General features: G+C 43.8%; 1 protein-coding gene across 1 annotated transcript in view; it reads left to right on the top strand.

Moving 5' to 3' along the window:
- tafa1b (TAFA chemokine like family member 1b) overlaps positions 1 to 18765 on the top strand; it is a gene marked incomplete at both ends in the record, with an annotated part of 100370 nt that extends 81605 nt beyond the window's left edge. Inside the window, 3 exons of the mRNA XM_079748450.1 lie at positions 3563 to 3703; positions 17047 to 17171; positions 18739 to 18765. Of these exons, the coding sequence (XP_079604576.1) occupies positions 3563 to 3703; positions 17047 to 17171; positions 18739 to 18765 (293 nt within the window). The remainder of the gene's footprint in view (positions 1 to 3562; positions 3704 to 17046; positions 17172 to 18738) is intronic.
- Positions 18766 to 19022: the final 257 nt, after the last annotated feature.

Genomic DNA, 19022 nt, shown 5'->3' with positions numbered 1-19022 from the left:
CAGAAAGCCCTGCGCTCCTTCCTCTGGGTTCTGCTGGGAGTGTGCTCGCTGCGCTGCAGAACACTCGTCACGGTGACCTTGTGTTATTGGGACAATGCAGCTTTTAGGGGTTGGTTGTTTTTAAACCGTGAGGGTGTATTTGCATTCCTACAAACATCTTTGTGGAGCAAACTACAACCCCGTCACTGCAGCAAAATGATCGTTACTATATTCTGAATGTCATCACAAACATATCTGTGACAAAGCAGACGTCCCAGGCCTCATTTCCGAACTAATCTACTAATTCCCCACGCTTGCTTCGTCCTGTATCCATTTCGCAGTTGTTGTTGCCTTTTTGTTAGAAAGCTCCCACCCTCATTAACAACTTTTGATTGGCCGATGTGCTAAGCTGTAAACAACAGGGGCATTGATTTCTTCAGACATAATCACCTCATCCAGTCGTGTAATGGCTGCTGTCAGTGTGGGCAGCCGGGAGAAAAATGTGCAGCCGACGGTGCCGTCGTTGCCCTTCACCTCCCCTCATCAAAGGCCAGAGTGCACCGCCACCCACTCTATCTCTGTGGGTTGGTTTAACCCTTTTAGCCAGCTGACAGGCCCTAAGTACTCTATCCATCACAACCTGCACACACGTCACAAGTCATTTACAGTGGTGCATCACAGCCGCATAAACAATTACAGTGTACCTGTGGGTTGGCGATCGTGCACACATGCACATGCCCACAGACACTCACACACACACACACACACACACACACACACACGCACACACACACACACACACAATGCAGACACATGCTCCTCTCCCCCCCACACACACACATAAAAACACAAATCCAAAATCACACAGGCAAACACACACACTCAACCCTATGTGTAAATAAAAACAAATTTCTAATGGCTGCATCCCAGTGGTTTATGCTAAATGTATCATGACAGACACATTACCATCGACATATCTCTACTAATGTACAAGCTAGTGCGACAACTAACACAGACTCACACAAAGACTACACAAAATGGTCAGCGTCAACTCTCATCCAAAACTGAGAGTCATTTTCACATTTAATAGATGTTGTCTGAGGGGCCAATGGTCCTCTAAGTGTCTGTCTTGGCAGGCTCAGCTGAGCTATAGAGAAGAGGTCTGGTCCAATAGGTTCACATATATTAACCAGATGGCACTAGGTGATTGGCCAATAGCATAGTCTTGGCCCACAGTGAACCATTGCTTATTGGTTGAACCTGCATCAATCAAGTGTGCTAGCACGCATGCATATGCCAATGTGCATGAAGGTAGGGACATGGAAAATGTGTTGGTTTCTCAAAGCGAACTGTTCATTGGCCCGGTCCCATTCAAGCTGTTGATTCATTGGTACCCACCTTTAAACTCATAGCTCAGTGGTTAAACAGCAGTTTTGATCATAACATACATAAAGGGTTATTATTGTTTGTCTTAAAAGGCTGGCTCACTGCTGCAATAAATGTTACACAACAGATACAATAGATAAATTAAACAGTTGTTCACATAAAAGTCCACTGCTCCTGTGGAAGGAGTCCAACTTCCTTCCCCTAGTTTCAAATACTCCCCTTTCCTAACGCAACATAACCGATCATTATACAAGAATGATAAAAAATGTTAACGAAAAAAGCTCACCATTTAACACCCGATCTTACTGACTTTGCTAAAGGAGTTTAAATTTCATCATCTACCCATCATAATAGTTCAGACCTACTGAGCAATCTCAAGCATCAGACAACAAACCACAGGCCTATCCTGTGGATAAAGAAGCTGTTGGTAAAATATTTACAGAGCGTAGACAGAGTGTGATGTGTGGGAATTTAGCACACTTGGGAGATTTTTTTCTTTTCCTCTTCACCAATCTTTTCAGAATCTGTTCTTGGCCTCTTCCTGCCCAGAAATATCACAACAACAGTCGTTCAGGAGTCACGTTAACACTGCATGACAGCAGCGTCCAGCAGGACTGCAAATGTTTGCCTTTTAATCCTCCGCTCAGCTGCCTTTGGTCTGGCCTCCGTCGACAGTGACGAGAATGGGAGAGGAAGAGTGTGGCCAAACTTGTCTGGTGCCTCTCTGAGTACACTATTTAATATCCCAGGCTTTTCAAAAATTGTATATAAAACAACAGGGGGCGGGAAACACATTTATCTTTTTGTCACATCGATTTCAGACATTGAGTAGTCCTACATTTCTGGGAGGCTTTTTTTTCAAAATAGGATTGAGGGAGGTTTCAGGCATTTCTACCTATTTCCTCCACTCAGTCCTTCTTAGAGAGGATCTATGCTCTATGCTCTTCCTGTTTACTTCTCTCCTTCAATTCCTCCTTTTTTTCTCTACCTCTGTCTTTCTTCGTTTCTAACATCCTTTCTTTCTCTCTTTCTGTCTTTCTTCCAGTCGCCGCTGCCTCCTGCCCTCGCCACCTCTCCCTCCTCGTCTCCTCTCCCTCTACTCTCCTTACTCTCCCTTTGCGTCGCGTGTGCACTGCGATGAACTCAGGAGCTTTAATTGTTGGACGAGGGCGTGCGTTGCGGCGGCTGTCAGCGGAAGATAAAGAGCCTAGTCCCGTGGCGTGAGGCAGGGGAAGAGCGGTGATGGAGGGCCGCTCTCCTGCAGCTCTGCTGGCTGCGTTAGCCCTGCGCTTTATAACTGTGAAGGGCCACTTCCAGTGGCTCCCCCATTACTCACCGCCTTGGCCAGGTCCACGACAGACAGACACACCCTGTTCTCCTTCACTTTTCTCTCTCTTCTCTCTCTCTTCCGCGTTCTCTGTCTCTGTCTCTCTCTCTCTCTCTGTTTCTCTCTCTCCGTCTCTCTCCCTCTCTGTCTCTCTCCCCCTCCCTGGCTTTCGCTTTCGTTTTAAAAAAAGGCCCTGTAGCTTCATCTCCCAGCCGTCCCCAGGGCAACCATCCCCATTGTTATGGTGACCTAGTGGAGCCCCTAGAACATCCTGACTCCTCTCTTTACCGCAGAGACAATTATCTCTGACGTGTGCCATTGTCACTCCGGGACCTATTGTGCAGCATTTGCTGTGACGGATGTCCACATACTATCGCAGTGCCTTGGCAATACCCGAGACATTCCTATACACCGAGTGAATCATATTAATGCCATTTGAAAAGCAGCGAGGATGCATCAGGATGTGGGCTGGTTCGTAGGCAGTGGGGACAGGCAGTGCGGAGGGAGAGGCAATTAAATGTAATAATGGAGATCCCTCCTGGGGCAGATCCTTACACACACGTGGAGAGAAGATCCCTGGGAGACGTATTTGCAGCGTGCGTTGTGTGAACGGATTTTCAGAACATTCCTGGGAACAAGATCTATACATACATATCAAAGAGTGGAACCAAATTGCCATTGACATTTGTTTAATTTCCTCTGAAAATCGTGTGATGCCACGAGAACGATGACAACGCTGCTGTAGACTTGTGATTAAAGTTTAACATTCAGTGTCTGAAAAGAAACGCTGCTTCTCTGTATAGATTGTCACCTGATCATTTAACCTCCCTCACGTTGACAATGTCTGTGTTTTCTTCCTCTTTCCTGCAGAGGGAGGGACGTGTGAGGTGATCGCAGCCCATCGGTGCTGTAACAAGAACCGCATCGAAGAGCGCTCCCAGACCGTTAAGTGCTCCTGTTTGCCAGGAAAAGTGGCCGGAACAACGCGCAACAAGCCCTCATGCGTTGACGGTGAGATAGCATCACGTCTCTTCTAATGTGCTGTGTTGGGTGTGTTGGTCGTAACATGTGTCAGTTACTAGATGCTGGGTGAAGGTTTGAGGAGCAAACCAGAGGAATTATTCATGTTCAGTTTTCACTCTTTTTACATAGGAGATGTACAACAACTAACATAATTCAACAAAGGTTAGCGTAAGAAATAAAGCCAGGAACGACGAGAAGCGAATGTCGTCCAAAGTTGGCCAACATCAATTGGACATGACATTTTGGGGCAATATTTTCTTTCCCCTAAAAATTCTCTGTAGATGTTAATATAACTCCACATTACCAAGAAGGCTGTGACCCAGCTGTATTGAACAATGTCATGCTTACATTGTAGGTGCAAATATATTATCTCATCCCGGTAATAAGGGTTGCAACAAATCTATATATAGAGGTAATAAGGATTGACAAACAAAAACAAACAGATATATCAAGGTAACAAGGGTTGCAACAAACATATATACATCCAAACAATAATAAAAATACATAAAACTAATAAAAAAAAAGATTTACAGAATAGCCGTATATGCGATATGGGTTATGTGCTTACACATAAACCTTATGGCCAGTGGCCTTTCACAAATCTTTATCCTTCTTTGATGGAAACCATTCAATTGAAAACTTTTTATGTGTTGCTGAGAATCATGGGAGAGGGAGGATGACTCAGTGTTGATGGCTGAGCACCTGAGCGTTTGGGGCCATGTGGTGGATCACTTTGCCTGGGGCCGCCCAGACTCTGGCAAATGAATAACTAATAAACACAAGCCAGGGGTTTTCTGGACAAGCACGTCTGACATGTTCTCCCTGGCTGAGGGAACAATTGTCAGCGAGACACAACCCCCCCCGGAAATAGAGGAGGAGGAGGAAAATCAGAAGCCCGGTGAGGCAGAAACAAAGAGGCTACAGCTTCATGGCACAACAGCAAACCTCCTGGCTCATCCACCTCACCCTCAACCTTCACCGGGGATCAAAGTCATCTCTGTGACTGGTCCCTTTCGTGCCAATAAGGAACGCCACAGGAGACCCCTGTATCATGACTAATGCTATAGGGCAGGGCTTTGACCCCCCTGCACACAGTGGCTTTCACAGGTTGGTTACCCACGGCTAACAGCCGAGGAACCCCGGAATATGAATTAGGAATGGGCCGCCACCAGAGCTTTGAGCTAATTCAGTGTAAATAATTATGCTAGAATGAATGTTTCTAACGTTTTTCTTCAGCAGAGTGTTTGAGGTGGCTCAGAAGTACTCAATTCTGGTGTTTGGTTCACTTGTTTGATACATTGCATGGTTTGATTTAATTTCTTAGACGTTCAGATACAATAGTGACACATGCACTAGTTAACGCTAAGAAGAATATTATACTATTTTACTTTACATAAAAATTGATCATGATGATGCTTATATATGTGAATCATAATCACATGTCATATAACAGTAAGTTTGACAATTGTTTTGGTTGTCATTGGTATATACCCTTGGTAGCATTATACTATAATACTATATCCTAACTAAAGCACTTTCTTTTAAAGGGGACATCTCATACCACCAGGTGTGAGTGTGATTAGCCATTAAAAGCAGGTTTGAAAATGTGCAGCATTGTGACATCACAGGTGGGCGTGTCCATCTAGATGTGTGACGGATAGACACGCCAACAAAATTGACTGAAATGAAAATAAATCCATGTAAGAGAAAAAGCAAACAACCTCAAACTACACAAACTGAAACAGACGAACGACTGACATGCATGGATGAAATTAAGAGACTGGTGTTGTAATGTCAGAATGAGAGCGAGCGAGAGCAAGAGCATGAGAGAGAGAGCAAGAGCACGAGAGAGAGAGAGAGAGAGAGAGAGATGAAGACAGAAAGAGAGAAACATAGCAATAGTGCATGTTTGGGAAAGGGGAGGGCAGCTAGGAAGGGTAAAATAGAACAACTTTTTTTGGGGAAGATGGAAGGATGAGGATGACATGAGAACGAGAGACAGAGAGAGAGAGACAAAGAGAGCGAGATAGAGCCAGAGGATGAGGGAGGGAGAAAAGAAGAGAGAGAAAGGGAAAAAGATAGTGAGAGAGGGAGAAGGGGAGAGAAAGGATGGGAGGGAGAGAGAAATTGAGAGAGAGACAAAGGGAGAGAGACAAAATGAGAGTGTGAGAGAATTAGGGAGGGAGAGAGGGGGAGAGAAGCCCTGTGATGTTTACTCCCAATCTCTCTGTGAGCTTGGGGGAGACTGACTTCCTGAATGAGTTGATCTAATGGCTGCTGCTTTAATCAATAGAGCTCTGATAGAGGGGTGAGTGGTGATTAAAGATAGAGGCGAGGAGGCCAGCAAGAGCATCTCCCTGGAAAGTACCAGCACCATGCTGCCCCAACAAACACCTTTTAATCGCAAGGTCTTTCTTGACTGAATATTAAATAGTCGCTGAGGTGCACCACTCGTAAAGTGCGCAGACAGTCCACACACGGCCAGGGCATTTATAGTTGTTGTTCGGCCCCAACATTGGTGCCGACACGTGTCTGCATGTGTGTGTGTGTGTGTGTGTGTGTGTGTGTGTGTGTGTGTGTGTGTGTGTGTGTGTGTGTGTGTGTGTGTGTGTGTGTGTGTGTGTGTGTGTGTCTGCATGTGCGTGTGTGCTTTTGTGTGTGTGTAGTGGGAAGGGGTTTTGACGTCCCTCAGAGGTTCTCGATACTTAAATGCCAATCGAAACCTGGTTGTCCTGTGTGTGTGTGTGTGTGTGTGTGCGTGTGCGCGTGCATGCGTGCGTGCGACCCCCGCTGGGCATCTGTCCCTGTGCCTGCATGAGGGATTAAAGGCTTGTGGAGTCAGTGGCCTATCCCCTCAGCAGCTACAGCAGTGGGGCCCAGATGGGGCCCTCTCCCTGGGCCCCACAGTTATTAATGTGGTGTCCAGATGAGGAATGATGCTGTGGTACCAGCTCATCTCAGCAGGCCCTGGGGGACACCTTCTGACATGGATGTCCTATAAGAACGCACCACAACACACACACACACACAGACACACACACACACACACACACACACACACACACACACACACACACACACAGACACACACACACAATAACACTCATTCACATGTGCAAACACTCAAACCCACAGACACACACATACGCACACACACACACACACACACACACACACACACACACTAATACCACTACACACATGGGTACACATACAAACATGCACACGCTATAAACCACAGACATACACTAATTGCTGCATGGATGCATACATTCAAAACCCATCATGATGAACATGAATCGCAAAATACACATTATATATCCACCAATATACGGCTTGTTGTGCCTCCCTAAATAACAACACAGGTCATGATTGCAAGATCGGGAAACCTGAAGGATATCTTAAGAAGAATATTATACTATTTAACTTTACATAATAATTGATCCTGATGATGCTTATGTATTTGAATCATAATCACATGTCATATAACATATAAGTTTGACAATTGTTTTGGTTGTCATTGGTATATACCCTTCGCACACACACACACACACACACACACACAATAACACTCATTCACATGTGCAAACACTCAAACACACAGACACACACATACGCACACACACATACACACACACACACACACACACACACACACACACACACTAATACCACTACACACATGGGTACACATACAAACATGCACACGCTATAAACCACAGACATACACTAATTTCTGCATGGATGCAGAATTGTGCCTCCCTAAAAAAACAACACAGGTCATGATTGCAAGATCGGGAAACCTGAAGGAGTACAAGCAGCTCTTACCCTTGGCCCTCTGCTGCAGAGCTAGCCTATCAGCGTACATATATTATGATGGCTAGCCGTGCTAGACTAGCGTCATCAATGTATTACGACGCGGCAACAGCATGTGTGTATCAGCATTCCATGCTCTAAGCAAAGCCTTGTTTCAATGGCTGCACTCGTGGGTTAATTCCCCTCGAAACGCTGAATGATTTGGTCCTAATTAATGTACGGCAGCGCGAGGACAGCTTTCATGGTGGAGAGGTGTCAGACTCTGACAGGGGGGCCGGCTGTCAGATTATCCCTGTAGCTGGAATTGATTATTAGCTCTGACAAGGAGAACTTTGTCCCAGTTATGTCATGGCCAAGCAGGCTCTTAGTGAAGAACATCCCTTTTAACAAGTCAAACGCTGCGGCCTCTCTCTTCCAGGCCTCGCTGGGCCAATCACAGACACTCACGTTAGATGCCTCTCAGTGCAACCCCCCCTTCATCCTGGTGGGTGATATGGCACACCCACAGAGTATATGTGTATACACAGCTACACACACATGCACGCGCCACACACACACACATACGCACACACACACACACACACACACACGCGCGAGAAAAAGCATGTACACAAAAGACCTCCTCATGTTCTACATTTCAGAGTAAAATTGTACGCATGAATGTGGTTTGCATGAGAACACATTCTCTCTCATGTCACTTTTGTAAAAGAGATGGAGGCACTTGCCACTGATCACTGATGGGGAATAAATTCTTCTGTTTGTCTAGCACAGTGGTTCCCAACAGTCGTGTACCCCCTGGGACAATTGAACCCCAGCATCACGGACTGCTGTCTAAAATGTTTTTGTTCTTAATGCTGCTGCATAGAGAAAAAGTGTATATATGCATTTACATACATGTATACATAACATATATATAAGAGACGGAATAAGCGATAATTTCGTCTGTTTCTCTCGATTTCAAACCAGAATTTTGGCTAACATTCACGGCTATTCCAACTGATACATGTCGTATATTAAGTCACTCTTGAGGTAAAAATCACCCCAGGCTAAAATAAGAAATATCATATATTGTATAAATATTACAAAGAATTTATGAATTGAAGCAGCTTATAGCTACACTATCAATATGAATGGGGAGTGGGAGGTAGAGGTTCATACAAATTGTATTATGCCATATCTGACATTCATTGCCCCGCCAAGTAGCTCCAGGTGTCTTTTCTCTGAACAGTGTGTTTCATTGTGAGTGGTATGAGAAAAATTATGCTGCAAATAATGGCTTTAGATTTTAATATCTGTAATTATTAATTATATATTATTCCTATTGATGCTTAGTTCTCGGAACAACAGCCATCCACTGAGACTTTTGGGGCCCTATTTTAACGGTCTGAAACGCAAGTGAGAAGCGCAAAACGGAAGTAGCTTTGTGGGCTTTCTCTGCCGCTGTTGCTATTATACCGGCGGATAAATGACTCTTGCGCCCGACGCAAATCTGAAAAGGGTTGCCCAGAAGTAGCCTATTTACCCGTAGGTGTTGTTTGGGCGTAACGTGCAATAGACCAATGAAAATGCCGTCTCCCATGCCCTTTAAGAGCCATGAGCGCATTTGAATCTGACGAGTTGATATTTTGACAGCGCGTTTGCAGTCTCTGATGAGACAGATGCATGAGCACATGAATTTAATACTTCAAATGGCTCAGTTTATGGCCAAAATAATATCGCCTAATTCACACATGGAATAGCGTTTTCTAACTTCCGAAATACTGAGTCGTCATGTAAATTTCGGCAAAGAAAACTTAGCCTAACACACACGATATAAGGTCCTATGGCCGCTACTGTTGGTCTATTTAATGATATGCGGCAATACATTAACACACATCGTTTCTTACCAGTATTGTATACATTATCGTTATCAACTTGTGATCCTAATTAGGCCGATAAATCGTTATAATATCGCAATCTCAATTCACACCTCTGTGGATGATTTTTTTTTATTAAATCATTCTTTTTTTTTTTAAGCCTTAATTTACAGGTGTGTAGAGTTGGTTCAGTAGTTATAAAAGGCCAGCAATTAAATACAATCTGCTGCTATATGTACAAAATGAATCATTCCGTTTTTGATACTGCACTTTTATCAGTTATAAAGGGACATATGAAATGCAACATGCCAGAGGTGCCAAAAAACTATGTTTGGTACTGCCATTTTTTTTTTTTTCATGGTTCATGCATGCAATAAAAATTACATTTTGTGAGAAAAAAATTGTGGCAGAGAATCGTGATATCATTTCTAAGCTAAAAAATCTTGATTCATATTTTTCCCCGAATCGTGCAGGCCTAATCCTAATATGCATGTGTTCCCCCGTTAATAGTACATTGCCATGGACTGTATTATGTGTTACATGTTTAGTTTGCGTGTGTTTAAACAGATGGAGTCAAATACGCGCGCCTACATTCATTCATTCTTTTTAACACTCACTCGCGGTAAACTATGTTTTCTAACGATCAAATACTCATCAATCCTAAAAGTTATGGGCTTTTACACGATGTCTGTGTCAAGAAAAATGTGTTTGCTGTACGGTGTTTGCAGATGCATTAACGCGATTTTGTTTTCGAAGGCTGCATATAGCCTACTTTGCTTGAGTTCATTATTGTTATTATTTTAACGCATGGCATAGCCTACTACATGGCTCATTCATGCAGCCCCTATGGAAAAAAAAAAGGTTTCCACAATCCATATCATCATAATATTTCAATTAGGCAAATCGTTTGCATGTATGTAATGTGTATAGCCTAAGCTTATTTTGCAGTTCCGACCTGCCATGGTATTTCAAAATAGCAAGACCAACTGCGCTATCCGCTAGTGCACTTAGACCAAGTATTTGTCGGTCAGTTGCGCAGCTGCTTAACCGATCTGTAAGATAGCACCATGTAGGCCTATCATTAGCGCCGGAAGACGCCTCTGCTTTTCGGCTATACGCCTGTCAGGGCGCAAGTTCAGTGGCGCAGGTTTGCTGCGGGGGGAAATCGGCTTTGCGCCGGGTTCAAAGTAACAAAGATACATGCGTCGGCGTAGAAAGTAAATTGCGCTGGATGCAAGATAGGGCCCCATAGAATCAAGTTAGGGGTCGGACGGAGGGTGGACACACACACACATACCCACACACCAACACATAAATACACACACCAACACACACACACACACACACTCAGGGGAGAGTAACTCAAACTTGCCCACCAGGAGAGGTTATTGTCCCGGGAGGAGGTGGAGATCCTTCGTCACATCCCACAGAGCCCTTCCATTATTAAAGGAGTAATACAGCCAATACAACACTTGACATTGTTATAAAACATCTATTGGTGATTTATAGAACACCCCAGGTCCTATTTTAAAGTTTTTTGTAGTATTTCACTTTGCCGTGGCTAAAATCAATTCCTGTAGACGCCACAACGTCACATGGACCCATTGCTGCAGTAGTAGTTACAATGTGGTTCAACAGGAGAGTATATCTTCAAATCACTGTAGCCTCTCAATAACAACAACTCAGGGTTCTCTCTCAGTATTTGGACAATCCTCTTGCAAGAAATCAGTAATTTAGTAAGTAGATACAGACATTTTTCCTCTTAAATCCAGAATTCACTTTGATTATAATCATGATCACCCTACAACATCTAAGACATAAACCAAGCCCATTTGTCCTGTTCTGGCAGCAGGGAGCCAAGATCTGCTGGGATCATATAGGCTGCGACATGCCTCAGACAGTGATCATTGAATAGCCCTTAAACATAAACTTGCTACCCTCTGTGATAGCTGCATACCGAAATGTTCATTAAATACAGTATCAGTAAAAATCTTTCACCAGCTCCTTAATCGTATGGTTGTTGTGTCGTTGAGACGGGGTAGCATAAGCAATTCTAGATAACTTAGAAAAATATCACACTGTTTCAGTGTTGGCAGGACAGAAGGAACAAAATAGAGATCCAAATGCAGATCAGACCACGGTACCCGGGAAATGAAACAAGAAAAAGGCTTTTAATAAAGAATCACAGGTCCATGAACTGGCAGAAAATACACAAACAACGAGCGAACCACACGGACCCACAAGGACGAAGGGGCATGAGAAATAAAACAAACAAACAAGGGAACAAAGGAAGGGAACTTGTATATATTGGGAGAGACTGATCGGAGAATAAGGTGCATGTGGGAAGATTGTGACAAGGATGAACAGGTGAGGGGAATGAGGTGCAGGCAATATATGTGAAGTGAGGGGAACAGTCTAAGGGCTGGTGGACAGGTGGAGAATGAACACTTAACATAAACGAAGAGTCAGACACACTGGAGCAGATCACGGGAAGCCTGACACGACAGTCAGTGACCAATTACAAATAATGATAACGTAAATATTACGCACAAAGGAAAAATAGGATTTGGTGTGCGTTGTACATCACCAATATACATTTAATAACAATGGGTTGTACGACAGTGTTTCATGATGTATTACTACTTTAAGGTGTGATTATATTCATAACATTTGATCTGCAGATCAGTTTCTCTTTCGTTACTTTTGTGTGGCAGTGCAATGTCAGCTACATGGCAGATACCTGAACATTCTTAATGAGGTTTGGCATTTTTTGTGTTAACGGAATATGTTCCATTATCTATAGGCATAAACCCCAAAATTAGTTGTGCATATAGAAATACACTGGCAAGCAAAATACAAACAAGTAAATTCATTATTTCATGAAAGAACAATTTTGTTTATATTTTGATCTTGAAAATATGGACATGTCGTAACAATAAATAATGTATTGTTATGAGGCAAATTCAGGTCAGAAACTACACACAAGGCCATCTAGTTATTTTTTGTATAGACGAGCCACAGCCTTGTTGCAAGTGTTAGTCCTCCTGAATAGCTATTCAATGTCAGCTGTTTGTTGTGCATGAGGCCCAGAGAATGAATGCAGAATAATGACAGTCTGCAGCTGACATTGGGTTCTGGGGTCCCGATCTCCATCCCTCACTAATCCACTTCATCGGCGCGTGGCCCACTCCACTACTTCACTATGACCACTGCATAAAGCATGCTCTTGTCTTGATGCAAGCAGCATTTAAACCCAGCCCGCGTGTGACTGGGAGTGACTTGTGTAACTAAACAGCTTAGTGAGTGATGTTTTAGAAATGAAGTAAATCTGTAAAATGGGCCTTTTAGGATTTCTAAAGGCTTGCATGAATGGAAGGACTGGCTGGACTGATTCATTCATCAATCAATTTGTTTTGGATGAGACATGACAGAGTGTAAATACAGCCTGGGGTTGGCCAGCGCGTCGTGGCACAATATCTAACAATACAAAAGGAGGAGAATTTCAATGGAGACATGTCGGGTAATAGAGAGGACGATACAGTTGCCCTGCAGTGGGGCTCCTTCTGTTTTCAACGCTGGTGATCACCGCTCGACCAGATACAAAATCAGAACTCCTATTCATTGGGGCCAGAGGCCCTCGCTTCTCCTTCTGTCAAGGTGTTCAAACAATGAGCCACCTGCTATGGACTTCAAGAAGTTCAATGAATCATACATCCTGCTCTTTCTGTGTTGACAGACGCACATGGGGAAGAGCCGTCTCTTCATGCTTCCCAATCAGTTGAAATCCTGCTGTTTGTGGTTTGTCCATCAGAGCGAACTTGCTACAGGGGCTAACATCTTCAATCAAACACGTTGTCCTGTTTGTTCTCCTCTCTGCGTTACAAAGCTTTGCTTGTCATGTTTTTTGGGGTAGGTAGGGGAGGGGGGAGTTGTTCTCAGACCATCTGTCTTCTTTGAAAGGAATAATTGGATATTTTTCATGAAGATACCGTGTGCATTTTAAACCACATTGTGATTGAGACTTAATTGACAGGGCAGTGAAGACAAAGGTTTGAATGAGAGAAGGAAGCGTAGGAAGTGAACCTTGGTGTACAAGGTGTTATGCCTGTGTGGCCAGCGCACTAGCGGTTGAACCACTAAGAGATCACAGACGCCGTACATACTGGGTCGAAACTGGGTTGAAATGTGATTACGGTCATTGCACTGGATGAATTACGAAGCCTCTGAATAGCTGTGATCATTCTCCACATGGAATGATTTGGAAAAGCAGTCCAGAGCCTGACGTCCTTGTCCCTGCTCTTGACACATGGAGAGAGAGCACGAACAAGAGAGAGAGCGAAAGAGGGAACAGGAGGAGAAAAGGATAGAGAGTCAGTTTAGTCTCTGATGGTCAGGGGAAGGTTATGCCCTCTCCGTGTTGACGACGGGTGTGGGAGTAGTTACAGTATGACATAAGCACCCGAGTGTTGGAGGTCAGTGGTTCACCAGGGAGGGAAGCGTGGATCTAAGCCCAGCGATGGCTCTGCTCCAGCGGGCAAGGTCGAACACCAAATGCCCTGGGCCTTGGTTCGCGGAAATTTTTGTGCAATCAAATAGGAGGTGTCCAAATGAGGCCCTGTTCTGTGCTTTAATCTTCTCTGCTTGGGCCCTTTGAGCTCACAGACCTCAATGAAAAAAGACTGTCAGCCTTGTGACATAACGGAAAAGGTGGGGAGTGGTGAGCATGAGCAGTGCTGGGCGAAAAATTACGATAGAATTTAAGTGTGATTAATCATGATAACCATGCTGTTGAGTATAATAGCTCTTGGCTGCTTCATGCTGGTTATTGTCAGTATGAAAGAAAGGATGTTTGATCTAATCTGGTAGAAAAATTTAGCTATCAGACAGACTGTAGACTTTCCAGAAATGTTCGGACGGGCAGCGGTGCATTTGAATGAGATAGTATATTGCATGGAAGCTGTTTAGCATTTCTTCATACTTCACGAGTTATATGCTCCCTTGATATAAATAATCAAGGCGCCATGAGCAGAATATTAATATAAGCTTTGGGGAAATTGTGAAGCAGTGTAAATATTTTCCATCTTTCATGCAACACAAGCTCTCGTGCATCAGCAGCTCTTTTGAGGCCGCCGCTTTTAATCTTCACTTCCACATGTTGGCTTCCACTTTGTTATGCACCCCTTTTCTCTCCCTTTCCATTTCATTTTCCACCGATTTCGTTTTTTCCTATTCTCAATGTGGGTGGGTGGGTATCACAGGTATTACTTTGCCATTCTCAATTTTGAGTGGGTTCTCCCATCTCCCATCACATTGATGAATATAAATCGTCCGTGGTGGGATTGCGCCATGCAAAATGCCGAGCTCCCCTCTCCGAAGGCTCCCCGCGAATCTCTGCAGTCCCGCAGTCAGGGCGATGAATGAAAGGACATCTGTACGGCAGGTTGTTGAGGTGGTGGTGGTGGTGGAGGTGGTGGTGGTGGGGTGCTCTTCCAGCACAGGGTATTGCTTGAATGGATCTGATCAGATCCTCTGTCCCCCAAGCGGCCCGCTGCAATTTGACAAGGGCTGCCGCTTCGTCCCAGCGGTTGCGCTCACAAAGTAGCACACGGCAAGAAGGGAAGTCTGCAGCACGCTGGAGCTCAATATGATTAAAGATCCACCAGGAGATTGGTTCACATTTTAATATGTTATAGGAGAGGTGGAAGTGCCGGTGTGATTGGGATTAGTAGAAGAATGCTAGGTTTTAATGTTCAATGTAATGATTTCATTTTCCAACTTTTTACTTCAGTTGTGGTACAGTTTTTGAACCTCAGTAGCTGCAATACAGTTTAACGCAGGCGTGTTTGTGTTTGCGTGGTGTGTGAGTGTGTGTGTGTTTGTAATTGTGTGTGTGAGTGTGTGTGTGTTTGTAATTGTGTGTGTGTGTGTGTGTGTGTGTGTGTGTGTGTGTGTGTGTGTGTGTGTGTGTGTGTGTGTGTGTGTGTGTGTGTGTGTGTGTGTGTGTGTGTGTGTGTGTGTGCGCGATACATTCAGTGCGGAGAGAGAATGCCCTTTAACCTCTTTCGTCCACCAGCGAGAGGGGACGCGTTGCTCATACATACAGCATTCATTGAAGTTTGGCCTGTGTAACCTTGGTAACTAGACGAGAACATTCTAGTTTTCATTTTTTAAAGCTTCACAAATGAATCGGGCTTGAAAGAAACGTTATTGGTTGGAACTAAAATGGGAATAGAAGCACATGTTTCAGTTAAACATGTGCATCTGTTTAAGATTGAAAAGCATTGCTAGCAAGCTCCTCTCAAGTAGATACTCAAAGGAGATTATTTCTTACAGAGATGGATGGGATGGCAAAGGGCTACAAATTTTGTGATAGGGAGCGAATGCTCCGAATCAAGTAATAGCGAGCGAGTGAGTATGAGGAGCAACAGGAAGGACCTTGTACTCATTCTGACCAGTTGGGCTATCAGTTATGTTATTGGCTGCTAAATCAATAATGTTTCTGAAGATTAATTATTTTTTAATTGTAATACAAGTGTTTTAAAGAGACTGATGTTGCTTGCATGTGCATGTGCTTGTGTAGTGTTGATGTAGTGTGTGTGTGTGTGTGTGTGTGTGTGTGTGTGTGTGTGTGTGTGTGTGTGTGTGTGTGTGTGTGTGTGTGTGTGTGTGTGTGTGTGTGTGTGTGTGTGTGTGTGTGTGTGTGTCTGGTGTGAGGGTGTATGTGTGTTCGCACACATACACCCTCACACCCTCACATGATATCACGCTGGGTTTAAAGTTTGATCCACCATTTAGGGTTTTAATCAAGTTTTTCAAGACATGCCAGACAAGCACACAAACACACACACGCACACAAACACACACACACAAACACTTTTAGGGTACAGGAAGCCCTTGATTAGAAGTTGGAACATATTTGTTTTGTGAGATAGCTGCAGGAAGAATTTAGTGGATGTTAATGAGAAGCAATTAGTTTTGATTAAAAATGAGATTAGGCCCCCGCATGCAATGTGGCTATATCAAAACAAAATAATGATTAATCTCTGTTTGTACAAGACATTACTGTCAACAGCCAAATACCCATTCGCAAAAATGCTACAATCGCTCCGGGATCCAAACGAGATGAAGAAAACATGACTGCCAGTCTCATGAGGCCTTCCTCATGCAGTTTGTGTGTGTGTGTGTGTGTGTGTGTGGGGTTGTATAGGTGTGTGTAGGTGTAGATTTAGGCATAAATGTGTGCGTAAGTAAGGGAGTGGGTTTGTGCGAGTGTGCTCCTGTTTGTGTGTGTTTCGGTGTATTTCATGTTTGGTGTGGGTTTCTCTGGGTATTTGCGTCTTGTTTCCATGTTTCTGCTTTAGAGCGTCGAACTTCAGTTCACGTCTGTTTATGTCTGTTCACGTATTTCAGTCTGATGCATCGTCTTGTAACATCCCGTTATCCTGTCGCATCATGTCATCTTGAAACATCAGGTCATCTATTAACGTCATGTTCTCCATGACCATCACATTATCTCGTCACATATATCTTTTGCACTGATTTGAATTTTTCCTTTTTACCTCAATTTTGCCTTTAGGGTTATGAATAAAGTCACGGTTGGTGTGTTTGTAGCTGTGCGAATTAAGTCTGTTTGTGTGACCTCCCCTCTCTCCCGCCCAGCATCCATCGTGATCGGGAAGTGGTGGTGTGAGATGGAGCCGTGCCTGGAGGGAGAGGAGTGCAAGACTCTGCCTGACAACTCTGGATGGATGTGCTCCTCTGGAAACAAAATCAAGACCACGAGGGTGAGACCCCCTAGAGTGCTGCACACACACACACACAAACACAAGCGCGCGCGCACACACACACACACACACACACACACATGTAGTCGTGCACAGACAGGTTTCAGTGCTCTACTTCTTCCTACACTCAAAATAAGCAAGTCAGTGAAACAACATTACTTTCAACCCCTAAAACAACACCACAACCACTGTGTCCCTCTTAGAACCGCCTTGTTAAATTCATCTCATTTGCAGGGCGATGCAGGGTGCAACACATCCGTTTATACAACAAGTACTACTCAAAGTGTGATACTGGGGCTTTGTCATTACAAAACGGACATAACAAAAGAAAAGAGAAGAAACAACATGTTAAATGAGACAGTAAACAGAGCTGGGCTGCGCCTGAGGACACCGTTCTCTCAGAGTCCCTGTTTGTTTGTTTGTTTGATTTTTCCCACCGTCACCGGGCCATGTCAGGTGACCCTGGGTGTGATGTAATGAGGGCCGTGGAGCCTCTGGTGTGTGCGGTCAAGTGTGCTGCCCAGAGCCGTGTGGATGCTTCATGGCTGATTTGTATTCCTTCCATTGACCACTCAACCCCCAACACTCCCTTTGCACAAATACACACAGAAACAGACACAGAAACAAAAAACACACACACACACACAAACACACACACACACACAACCATGCACATGCATGCATAACACACATACATGGATATACATATACACACACAAATACAAGATCGATCCACACCTAGTGTTTGTTTTAAGTTGACCATGACCCCCCCCCCCTCGACTCTACTAATAATTTAATGTTAAAACTTTATATTTTCTTTAATGTTGACATTTGTTTCGATTTAAATTCCCTGTAGATTTAAAATGGCACAAAATATGAATTAATAGTACAGTTGTGATTTGAGTGTGATGAAAAATTAATTAGTTTAGGAAAGGTTTATAGGAAAGACAGCATAGGATTTGATTTAATAGAGCATGATCATGAGAAGACACAGTCAATGAATTACCAATCATCCTCATTGAGAGGATGTGTGTAAATAATTATGATAGGGAAACGTTCACATCGTGGGCTGTAACAAAAGAGCAAAAAAGGGTGAGGGGAGTTACCATCATGGACATGGAGAGTTATGGATTGACCACGGCTAGTAGGAGAGGCAAAAAATAATTAGCTATACACTATAGGGGGAATTGGACATGTCTGCCTGGATTCAAGACAGCTAAAGGAATCTACACAACAATGAAGTCAGGAGACTGGCATGGCCTCAGTATCAGACTCCGTGGCAACAGTGAATGCTAACTAAATTAACACCTTTCAACTGGAGAGAGGAAGGGATCTATCTCTAGCTACAGGGATAATTTTAACAAATGCCTTTTAAATTGATTCGTAACAAGGTTATAACATTTGTATATATATTTTTTTAATATTATTAGGACAGAGTCTATATGAGAAAATATGTCTTCCTGGCACATCAACAACGGACAGAGCCATGGCATTATAGGCCTTAAGTCGTTTTTATCATATACCTTCCCAATGAACACTTCATTTTGTCTTGACCCTCTCTTTGCAGAACACCCAGCCATACTCTCCTTTTTAGCTTCCGGAAGCAAAATGCAGAGGATGCTACAACAGAAATTGAGCTGCATTCTTGCTTCTGTAAAGGTTAGTCTTTCTCCTGCTTTTGCTGTCCCCTTCCCGAACACTTTCTCTCTCTCTCTCACTCTCGCTCTCTGCTCCACTCTCTCTCTGGCTCTCGGCCTCTGTCTCTCGCTCTCCATCAACTGTGTGGAACTTTATGTTGAGTGGTAGCGGTGGGGGTGACTCATGTTCAATGACTTCTCATTAACCCTAATA

Source organism: Pollachius pollachius, assembly GCF_949987615.1.
Source record: "Pollachius pollachius genome assembly, chromosome: 12".
NCBI classification, from domain to species: domain Eukaryota; kingdom Metazoa; phylum Chordata; class Actinopteri; order Gadiformes; family Gadidae; genus Pollachius; species Pollachius pollachius.
Note: the sequence above shows the minus strand (reverse complement) of the source record. Positions and strands in the feature narration are given on the sequence as shown.